Source organism: Thalassophryne amazonica, chromosome 15 (genome assembly GCF_902500255.1).
Source record: "Thalassophryne amazonica chromosome 15, fThaAma1.1, whole genome shotgun sequence".
NCBI classification, from domain to species: Eukaryota; Metazoa; Chordata; class Actinopteri; order Batrachoidiformes; family Batrachoididae; genus Thalassophryne; species Thalassophryne amazonica.
The window spans coordinates 20,169,167-20,181,237 of NC_047117.1; the positions used below are offsets into that span (position 1 = coordinate 20,169,167).

General features: G+C 40.5%; 1 protein-coding gene across 9 annotated transcripts in view; it reads left to right on the forward strand.

The window, feature by feature from the left end:
* Positions 1–2,574: 2,574 nt before the first annotated feature.
* lrba (LPS responsive beige-like anchor protein) overlaps positions 2,575–12,071 on the forward strand; it is a 395,517-nt gene continuing 386,020 nt past the window's right edge. For 2 of the 9 annotated variants that reach the window (XM_034188370.1, XM_034188371.1), the window contains exons 1-2: positions 2,575–3,021; positions 3,129–3,577. In XM_034188370.1, the coding sequence (XP_034044261.1) occupies positions 3,410–3,577 (168 nt within the window). In that variant the 5' untranslated portion in view covers positions 2,575–3,021; positions 3,129–3,409. Of the gene's footprint in view, positions 3,578–12,071 lie in introns of all 9 variants that reach the window. The other 7 variants (XM_034188367.1, XM_034188369.1, XM_034188372.1 and 4 more) reach the window with 5 other exon arrangements.

Sequence of the window (12,071 nt, forward strand, 5' to 3'; positions counted from 1 at the left end):
GGACATTTGAACTTTTGCTCATGTTGCTTGTTGTCGTTCATCTTTTTGCTTAATTTTTTTCAGTATTTCAAGAGCTAACTTTATGATGTCACAAAAAATGTACACATATCATGTGTTGCAGTGACATATAGAGCAAAGTGTAGAATTTTTGCTTTGATTTTCCATTCAGCTCTTTATATTTTTTCATCTTTTTTCCTATATTTCATTCGAGAATTGGATTTATGACATCATTCCTCTCTTTCCATTTATTTTTCCTTTGATAACTTTTCCAGTATTTTATGATCATGCTGTATGACATCACAGATATCAAGACATATGTCACAACATGTGTAGACATACATTAAAAGTTTTATATTTTATTTTGTTTGCTCAGGATTTTGACTGGCTTGAAGGCATCACAGAAATGTATGACATTACAGTACCTTATTACCCAAGTTTAAAAGTTTATCTTTGTTTTTCCATTACTTTTTTCTAGATTTTTCTTCCTGACATCATGGTTCAGTGTTCCAAGTTTCCAAGTTGAAAGTTTTTGTTTGACTTTCAAATCATCTGATATTTTTTCCCTTTTATTTCCCACACCCAGTATTTAAAGAACAGACTTTATGAACTCACAAATATCTATGTATGATGTCACAATACATATAGACCTAAATGAAAATGTTTCCCTTCATTTTTCTTTTTATCTCTGTTGTTATTTATTTCCACAATGGTCAGCTATATGCATGTGTTTAACTGTTGTCTTTAGCACTAGAACACTGTGCTGGTGTTCATTCATAGTGAGTACTGAAAAGGAATGTGAAGACTGCAAAATAAACATACAAGCTCGGTTTGTGTGCCTGTGATCAAGTCTGGAGTTAAACTGTCACTGCTGCTTCCATGTTCAGCACAAAGGTCAGTAAAGCTTTGCAAAACCAGTTTTATAAAGGCCACCTTTGGACATCTGAGTTCATGTGTCTACTACAAAGACAAGGCCTGCATCAGGCCAATAATACTGCCAGTTCCCATGACTCCAAAAGTCCCTGAGGGCTTCATTTCACTGGTGTCAATGGTAACACAGTGACGCCAGGTACATCTGTGGCAATAACACTCTTCAGGACGCCACCAGGAGTTTTATTATAATGAAAATTCAAAGATTTGTTCAGGGGGTTTAGATGATAAGTTGGAAAAGTTGAAATTATGTTCTTCACGATGAAAATTGAATAAAAAAAAAAATTCATTATTGAATATATAAATAAATATTTTAACTGTCCAGGTGGGTTAGTGCATAATAAAATGCAAAGCATACATAAAAATCTGATTGTGACAAACTGTGTTTGCAACAAACTAAACTCATTTGCATAGCCACACACCTCCATCTCTAAATATCTTTGCACCCCCTCACCTGGGTCCTCCTCACTTTGGCAACCACTGATTAATGCTGGTGAGCTAGTATTCCAATGTGAAACATTCTGGGATTGGAATTCTGCTACTCTGCAGGACTTCTAGAAGTCTGCAAAGTCACAGTATGTAACCGGAAAGATTTAAAAAAAATTCCAAATGTTTTATGCATTTCAGAATATTAAACCTGAACCCATTTAAAATAAATTACATTGCAAGGTTGCTAGGCAACTGAGACTTCAGGCTATATCTCCTTTATTGAATATCTTTATTTAGGATATCCTGATTACCTATAGGTATGTGAAAAGGACACTGAGTCTATTTAGGGTCCTCATACATTTCACATTCCTTCACACACCTGAGGATTTATTTTTTTGATAGAAGATGGAAACCCACGCAGATGTGGGGAAAACACACAAACTTCACAGAAAGCAGCCATGGATTGGTGTAACTGTGCAAACGTGTTAACCGCTATACCCCCTTTCCAACAGAGGGCATGTTTGTGGTGTTTAGAGGCGCCTATAGCACTCGCCACTATCTGCCAGAAACATGTCACCCAGTGCCACACAGTTGCTGACACTCATCAGGGTCTGACGGGTCTTTTGGTCATGTTCAAAATACTTGCCACTCAACTTCACTCTTACACGCCATGTGTGAGAGACTGGAAAGCACTAGTTTGTTCAGAAAATCCAAATCTTTCTTTCCAAGGTTTGTTTATTAAACACTCAAATGCAATATACAATACAGATTATGTAAAAAAATTACAATTATTATTTTTTAATTTTCTTCCAATAAACATTAAACAATAAATAATAGATAACGCAGTCAGCTGCTAAACAAAATATAACAAAAAGAAGTCCAGAGAAACAAAAGGATAAAATGAATAAAAATAAAACAACAGAAATGCAAATCTATGATAACAGAGAAGAAAAACAGACAAAGTTAATAAATTCGTAACAAAGTTTTAACATGACTCGGTGTATTAAAAGGTGAACTTGTCCTTTAAATCAAATAGTCACGTTTGAGCAAGGAAAAAAAACTGCAAAATTATTTTGACCACCAGGTGGCCGCAGTGAACAGTTGAAACTTCAAAAACGAATCCAACACCTGTTCGTAAAGCTTCGATGCTTCAACAAGGTTTTCATAGTCATACTTGCTTTCTTTAAACCTGTAAATGATGACATAAGTGTGTCAGCCTAAAAATAAATAAGGAAAGAAAAAAGGAGCGATAGAAAGACGAAAGCCTTAAAATACAGACTGAAGGTTCACGATATGTCACGCAGGACAGCCACCTGTGCGACACACCTGAACCACCGAAGCTGAAGACAAAAAAGGTTCAAATGAACTCAACTCTCCCACTGCGCATGCGCAACTTACTCAAGGGCTCCACTGTCATGGCGCTGACGAGTCGAAGCAACCGGGGGTGAAACAGGAAGAGAGAACAGCGCTGCTGGCTTCACATTCACATTAAAACTACTCCGTGGAGTTCGTCGGAGAGGACGGAGCGGCTACACATTTCTATCTGTTGTTTGTGGACTCTTACCAGACCTGCTGACGGACTTGCTGCTTCCAGTTTGTGAGTTTTTTTTATTTGTTCCCCAGCCGCGCTACCTGTCAAGTGTCTCCGTTGAGTGACAATAGCAGGTATTAAAGTCACGGTGTGCTGCTTCTTTTTTAAAAAAATAAATTGGACGCTAAGAGAAGAGGGGTGTTTCATCTGTTTTTCGTTTCTTTTTTGTGGTTACCTGCAGCTCGTCTTTAGCAGCATTAATCCACTCGCCTCGCATCAAGTTACGGAGCAGAGGGCACGGGATCAGCCGGTGTGACATTTCTCTTCACAACACCTGACAAAACCGCTTTCTTTTTGCACACTTTCAGTGTCTGTTTGCTTAAACCGCTTTGGATGGGGAGGGTGACGAGTTGCCTGTTTGCCAGCATACTGTCACCAACTCATCTGGAGCGGAGATAAATTTGACTTTGATCGTCAACTGCTTCGTTGGAGGTTAACAGGTGCCTTCTTTACCTGTCGGCGATGGCTACCGAGGAGGCTGACGGGAAAGACGGCGGACCGGGGGCCGTGCCGCCCCTCAACCCGGGAGTCCCTATCAGGGGTATACGGACGAAATTCGCCGTTCTCGCCGGTCTGGTGGAAGTTGGGGAAGTTTCTAACCGAGACATTGTGGAGACAGTGTTCAACCTGGTAAGCTGATTACGGCAGCTCAGATCTAGGCCCTGCAGCTCTGCCAGCCTGCAGTTTGGTTCAGTCCAAACATTTTGCAAAGTATGACATCATCTCATCTTGCAAAACAGAGCTGCTCTTTCAGGAATTAGGAGAATAATATTTAGTGCAACTCGTTTTTTTAGAAAAGAGAAAATGAGTGTGACAGCCTGGAATGACCTGAATCACAAATTATTATTATTGTATCAAATCTAGTATTTTTATTTTGTCTGAGTTCATATTCAAATTTAGTTTGATGTAACCGTTTCATAGTCCTCACCCTTCCAGACATCAGCTACAGTGGAATGGTGCAAATTATGGATGGTGGCATGCTAATGTTCTTCACAGTATGTGTGAACCAAGACAAACTTGAAATTTTTGGCACTTCCAAAGATGGCTGCCATTTCTGGAAGGGCACTGCATGATTCAGGTGTCAGAATGAGGGCCCCAAACCTGATGTTTTAGTTGCTGAGCAACCTTTGCAAATTCTTTTATCTTCAGTGGTTCTGGGTTGAGGATAGGATTAGGATAAGGGTTATGGCTTAATTTTGCTAAAATGCATAAAAAAAATCTGAAAATACAAGCACATTACTTCCACTCTCGACCGTAGCTTTGCACAGTTCTAGAATTGTTGTGGTTCACACACTGGAACATTCACACTATTGATACATCAGATGTTGCATATGGAGGAGAGGAAGGGTCAATTTGTAAAGGTTTATTTTATTTTTTAATAATGGACCGATTTATGTTTTCTTATACATGCATGCAAGGATTACTTCAGTTTTTTTGTTTTAATTTATAATGATGATAAATATCACTTATATTACAGACCTGAGGTTATTACCTCCAATCAGCAGAGGCCTCCCACATTTGCCACATTGGAGTTGCTTCATACTTCATTTAAATAAATTAATTGTAACCAATAAATAGCCTGCAAAGTATGTGGCTTACAGTCTTCTTTAGTTTCTGCGTTACACAGGTTTTAAAAAGGTGCAATTTGGTACTTTAACGTTTCCCATAATCTCCCTGCGCTTCCCAGAATGCACCTCGATCCCAGCAGAATGTGGAGGCAAAAATTATTTTAAGTCAGTGTCTGAGGCTGTGAAAATGAAGTCAAGAAATTAACAGATTAAATAACAGGCTTTTAAGCCGAGGCCTTAAAGACACATGCAGGATTTTGAATATATATGTGTGTGTGTGTGTGTGTGTGTGTGTGTGTGTGTGTGTGTGTGTGTGTGTGTGTGTGCAGCATTTCTGAGGAGCTCTTTTGTACATTCAGAGAAAGGTGGGGTTGCTGTAAACTGTCACATACACATCTACCAGAATATGAAACTTTGAGTTTCCCATGAAAACTCTCACTGAAGATGAATGTTACCAGTTTCTGCTGTATAGGAGATGGAATGGAAGGTCATGCAGAAAGTGTGGTTTTTAATGCAGCTGCTTAGCTCATTAGGTTACATGGGGCCTTCAGTACAGAGATAAATGCAAAAGTTTTAGGCAGGGTATGTGTAAGACATTAAATAATTTTGACACTATAAGAGTTCCGGCATTTCAAAGCCATGTAAACAGTGGCTAGCAAGGATGTGTATGGCGTCGATTGCTAAAAATGTGTTGTTGAACTTTCGGCTGCTCCCGTTTGTTCGGGGTTGCCACAGCAGTTACAGCCAGAGTCACATTGGTATTTGGCGCAAGTTTTACGGTGGATGCCCTTGACGCAACTCCAGTTTTACCTGGAGGAACACACACAACCCCTGGTCTTCCAAAGAGGTGCCCTATCCAAGTACTAACCAGGCCCCACACTGCTTAGCTTCGCTTCTGAGATCTGACGGGATCAGGCTCACACAGAGCAGACTGGCTGCTTGTTGCTAAAAATGTGTAAAAACCATAAGTTTGTACTTTTCAACTCATCCCTGCCAATTTAAAAGCATGTATTAGAAATATGCAAAAAGCAATGACTTACAGAACTGTGCATTCTTTTAGTCACTCTATTAAGGCCATGACCCCCCCCCCCCCCCAAAAAAAAGATATCATGTCTCAGAAAGTAAAGATACAAAATAAATAAATAAAATTATAAAATATACTGTTGGGTACTATCATATTATTTACATGAAGTATGAAGCAAATCTATGAATCTGTTTTTTTTAATTGGAATTAACCTGGGCTCTTTAGCTAATATTCCCCTATTACACTCAACAAAAATATAAACGCAACACTTTTGGTTTTGCTCCCATTTTGTATGAGATGAACTCAAACATCTAAAACTTTTTCCACATACACAATATCACCATTTCCCTCAAATATTGTTCACAAACCAGTCTAAATCTGTGATAGTGAGCACTTCTCCTTTGCTGAGATAATCCATCCCACCTCACAGGTGTGCCATATCAAGATGCTGATTAGACACCATGATTAGTGCACAGGTGTGCCTTAGACTGCCCACAATAAAAGGCCACTCTGAAAGGTGCAGTTTTATCACACAGCACAATGCCACAGATGTCACAAGATTTGAGGGAGCGTGCAATTGGCATGCTGACAGCAGGAATGTCAACCAGAGCTGTTGCTCATGTATTGAATGTTCATTTCTCTACCATAAGCCGTCTCCAAAGGCGTTTCAGAGAATTTGGCAGTACATCCAACCAGCCTCACAACCGCAGACCATGTGCAACCACACCAGCCCAGGACCTCCACATCCAGCATGTTCACCTCCAAGATCGTCTGAGACCAGCCACTCGGACAGCTGCTGAAACAGTCGGTTTGCATAACCAAAGAATTTCTGCACAAACTGTCAGAAACCGTCTCAGGGAAGCTCATCTGCATGCTCGTCGTCCTCATCGGGGTCTCAACCTGACTCCAGTTTGTCGTCGTAACCGACCTGAGTGGGCACATGCTCACATTCACTGGCGTTTGGCACGTTGGAGACGTGTTCTCTTCACGGATGAATCCCGGTTCACACTGTCCAGGGCAGATGGCAGACAGCGTGTGGCGTCGTGGTTTTCTGATGTCAATGTTGTGGATCGAGTGACCCATGGTGGCGGTGGGGTTATGGTATGGGCAGGTGTCTGTTATGGACGAAGAACACAGGTGCATTTTATTGATGGCATTTTGAATGCACAGAGATACCGTGACGAGATCCTGAGGCCCATTGTTGTGCCATACATCCATGAACATCACCTCATGTTGCAGCAGGATAATGCACGGCCCCATGTTGAAAGGATCTGTACACAATTCTTGGAAGCTGAAAATGTCCCAGTTCTTGCATGGCCGGCATACTCACCGGACATGTCACCCATTGAGCATGTTTGGGATGCTCTGGACCGGCGTATACGACAGCGTGTACCAGTTCCTGCCAATATCCAGCAACTTCGCACAGCCATTGAAGAGGAGTGGACCAACATTCCACAGGCCACAATTGACAACCTGATTAACTCTATGCAAAGGAGATGTGTTGCACTGCATGAGGCAAATGGTGGTCACATCAGATACTGACTGGTATCCCCCCCAATAAAACAAAACTGCACCTTTCAGAGTGACCTTTTATTGTGGACAGTCAAAGGCAAACCTGTGCACTAATCATGGTGTCTAATCAGCATCTTGATATGGCACACCTGTGAGGTGGGATGGATTATCTCAGCAAAGGAGAAGTGCTCACTATCACAGATTTAGACTGGTTTGTGAACAATATTTGAGGGAAATGGTGATATTGTGTATGTGGAAAAAGTTTTAGATCTTTGAGTTCATCTCATACAAAATGGGAGCAAAACCAAAAGTTGCATTTATATTTTTGTTAAGTGTATTTTAATTTTGCAGTACATGCAGCTGAACTGGAAGCATATTCCTCTTACCGCCTCAAAAGATGTGATTGTCAGGTTCTTTATTAATGCTTCTACGTTGTTTGCAGTCTGCTTGATGTGGTTTGGTTTTGACTCATTTGGTTTATTGTTCGTTACAACTGCATGCTCTGGTATCAGTTCCTTTTTTTTTTTTTTTTTTTTTTAATTTGTGAGTTCTTTGGCCGTTGAGTAAGATTATCTGTTGGCATTTCTCTTCTTGCTTTGACTGTACAGTGAATGCGGAGATTGGTTATTGTGTTTGTTAAAACCACTGAATGAACAGGGAGCTCAGCAAATCGTTGCCAGAGATAACCTGACTGTTCTCACTTGTGAATGAAACCTTGGTGCTGAGACTGGCAACTAACTCTGAAACTGTCTTGGCAGTTAAGTTAGCATTTGACATATCCAGGTCAGTCAAAGTGTGCTTCCAGCAGCCATAAGACCTTATCTAGTGATAAGTCCTTGGTTGTCGTAGTAATGAAATTCCTGTCAGCTCAGGTTTGGCTGGTTAGCTGGGAGTTGGGGAGAGGGAAGACGGGTTAAGGTGGAACCTGCAAAACTGCTTCGTCACAGCTTTCTGGTGATGCAGCGGCATGTCCGTTGAAGGCTCAACTACAATGTCTCCACTCCCATAAAGTTTGTCTCCTATCTTCACCATCCTCCAATAGTAGAGACGCAGGAATTATCACGCATACTGATCCTCATGAGACATTGTCTTTAAAAACAAAGTTTTCAACCAGCCTGCCAGCTACTAGGGCTGACGTTATTTTGCATGAGAATTATTGGTTAGATGTGACGTTAGGTAGGTAGGTAGGTACTGCCAGTTTAATGATGAGATGACGTTTGCAGTGTTTCAGTTTGCATTCGTGAAAGATTTTTTTGTAATCAAAAGGGATCTGTAGTTTGTACCACCTGTTATCTTCTGTGTCAGCTACTATAGGTATCTGGATGTATATCAAGTGAGCAAAGTTTGTTGTGCCAATTCCAATCGACTACTGAGAGTAGTACTCAAGAGTCAACTCTAAAATTTAGCAGACTACTGTCTTTATTAAATGCTGCCGCAGAGAGAGAAATTAGAATTATTAATGTTTTTTATGTAATATATTACAAAGAACACTAATCTCATTCATACTTAATGGGATCCTCAGAATACAGTATATAACTTAAAACTGCAAGCAGGGTTGATTGGTAATTGTTGCAATTCAGACAAGCACAAATTTGTCATTTTAAGTGGTGAGATTCTTTACTTTCTTCATATGGTGGAATATTGTTGCAACCAAAATTGAATATATGGAAGGCATTGTACTACTTATATTTGCATCTCGGTACAATGTGACTTGTTTGGTTTTCTTTGGGAATCTTCAGGAAGCTCCTCCAGCAGACAAAGGAGAAAAACATATACTACTTACAAAACAGCTGATGGAGTGCATGCTTGTAACATCTGTCAGAAGATAGAATTTGGTGTGAATTTTTCACATTAATTAACAATACATAAAAAAACGCAGGTAGCGATGGCCAGAGAATTCCTTCGGCCTCCCAACCAAACACTTTGCCATAAGTTGAGTTAACATCCCATTAGCCGGATAGCACCCTTATTGTGTTGTTACAAGTATAAGTTCACATGTGGACATGTAATGGCAATCAATATTATAGTCATTATATATAAGATAGAGATGATTCAATTGCTGTTGCTTCATATTCATTAAAAGTGTCAATATTTAAGATGTATGTTGATTGTCTTGCTGTTGGTGCTTGTTTATTTAACAGCCATTGTAAGATACATTTCCCTTTTTAAATTTTTCATTATTATTTTCTGCTCCACTTGGGAAATTAAAATGATCTTCCATTTATCACAGTGACAAGTGGCCTAAAGTCGTAACGTCAGAACTTGTGAAAGGGTAATAAGCAAGAGTATGCCATGTTCAGGTAGTATCAGCAATTGAACAGAAAAGCAAACTGCTACTTTTTTGTGAGACACGTCTTTTTAACTTGAACTTTTCTTGAAAGATTGTATAGCTGGATAGGCATTTGTTTATTGCTATTTTCTCTTTGATGCAATAGAAACAAGCAGTTGCCAGTAGTAGCTAATTTCAGATGTCAGGTTGAACATGTTGAACTGCTAGTATCATTTTTCTTTCTGTAGTTAAAGGGGAAAACTCTACCAGTTAATGCATGTATTATTGTGCATCATCACTACTTCACTTTAAAATGTACAGAATGTGCTGTCTGATTTGACAGAAGTTTCAGACAAGTACAGCTATGCCTACATGTCTGAAATGCCATCTTTGGCACAATTGGTATCATTTTAACACTTTCTATCAATGATACTTTGAATGTGAGGTAACTTAACCATATCTTCTGCTTACTTACCACTTCGGTAATGTTCGGCTTTATCTTGCAGTACTTCTCAATAGTATGATCTCATTTGCAGAATGTTTAATTACATATGCCAGTGTCTTCTTAGATAACCGTCTTGAATGAGTGATGTGAGCCAAAACAGTGGTTATGATGACTTGAGAATCAAGTAGTGGGATCATAAATGCCCCTGGTTTATTTATTTATTTAAGAAAAAAGCTCATTAAGTCTGTTCTATTGCTTGATGTCAGAAAAATCACAAGACAAAGCGCTTGCAAGTCGTATCTGTACTCAAAGCAGCTATTTTGTTTAATCTTCTGCTGACCGTTTGCTTTATCTTCTGAATCTTCTTTTTGATGTTTTGTCTTTCCAGTTGAGGCCACATATTTACATACACCTGGGCTAAAATTACTTTTCTCTATTTAGAGCTGCAACTATTAATTGGGCAGCACTGTCTCGTTTGTGGGCGGGTGCTAAAGGGGTAAAATATGATGTAATTACTCTATTTCCAGGGACAGAAACACAGCACACATTCTCTGAGATTTTGGGCAAATTACACGCAAACAAAGTGAAAATACAAAGAAGATGTAACAGTGCACTGGAAAGTGGACATATGTTGGGGTTTGTTTATGACCCGGAGCTCAAATGTGTTGAGGCGGTTGTGCAGGTGAGATAACGTAGCTACTCTGGTTAGCTGTGCAGGCTAACACTTACCGACACAACGTTTCCCATTTGCCTCGTCTTCCCTTCTCCACTGGGAACTGAAAAAAACCTGCACTTAACGCGACTGCTTTGGTGATTGCAGCCAAAAATAAAACAGTACACCATTTTCCCATTAGAATTGATGCTGTTTGTGGGAAGAGACTGATCCCCGGGTGGAGTGTGGGAGTGTCAGCACTAAGTATGGGCCGGTATGAGATTTGGACGGTATGATAACCATGGGCAAAAATACCGTGGTCTATTAGAAAAGTATCCAACCTTATTTTTTTTTTCTTTTTCAAAAACCATATGGATTTGAATCACGTGTGATTACATCAGACATGCTTGAACCCTCGTGGGCATGCGAGAGTTTTTTTTACGCCTGTCGGTTACGTCATTCACCTGTGGGCAGTCTTTGAGTGAGGAGTCGCCCACCCTCTCATCGATTTTTTTTTTTTTTTTTTTTTTTTTTTTTTTTTTTTTTTTTTTTTTTTTCTTCATTGTTTAGGAATGGCTCAGACTGCTGCTTTGTTTGATCAAAATTTTTTCAAAACTGTAAGGCACAACTGAGTGGACACCATTCGATAAATTCAGCTGGTTTTCGGTAAAACTTTTAACAGCTGATGAGAGATTTTGGTGGGTAAGTGTCGCTTTAAGGACAGCCCACAGCACCTGACGGCGATCTGCGCTTCGAGGCGGCAGCGTCTCGCCGTTTCAAGTTGAAAACTTCCACATTTCAGGCTCTGTTGACCCAGTAAGTCGTCAGAGAACAGAGAACTTTCAGAAGAAGTCGGCATGAGGAGTTTATTCGGACATTCCATTGTTAACGGACATTTTGTAATGAAAGTATGTGCGGGCAGAGTCGCATGTCGGGCCTGACCCGACCGTGGGGGGTTGCGACAGGAAAAACACCTCCGTTGGAAACCTTAATGGGCAAGTTGGAACATGCCCAAGCTGTTAAACAATTTCTCAGTTACTCACTTGTTGAAAGCCATCAAAAGCAGCCTGAATTTTACAAATGGTTTTCAACACGGAGGTGTTTTTCCTGTCGTGGCGCACACAGATTCGCCGAGTCGTCACGGAAACGACTCGGCAAATCTGTGTGCGCGCACGTCTTTCATTAAAAAATGTCCTTAAACAGTGGAATGTCCGCATAAAGTCCTCATGCCGGCCTCTTCTGAATTTTCTCTGTTCTCTCACGACGTCCTGGGTGAATTAAGCCTTAACTTAGGATGTTTTCAGGTCGAAACAGGCCGACGACGGCGCCTGGAAGCACTGCGAGACGTCCCGCTCCGTGGGAAGTCCTTACAGCGACAGAAACACCCCATAATCTGTCATCAGCTGTTAAACTTTTCACCGAAAACCAGCTGAATTTCTCGAATAGTATCCACTCGGATATTCCTCACAGGTCCAGAAAAAATTTTGATAAAGCAATGTGCGCCGTCTCGAGCAGCGTGTGAAACAAAGGAATTCAGCCAAGAGGGCTGGACCACATCTCACTCAAGGCCTGCCCACAGGGAAATGACGTCACCGACACACGTGAAAAAACTCACGCATGTGCACGAGGGTTCAAGCATGATTGGTGTAATCGC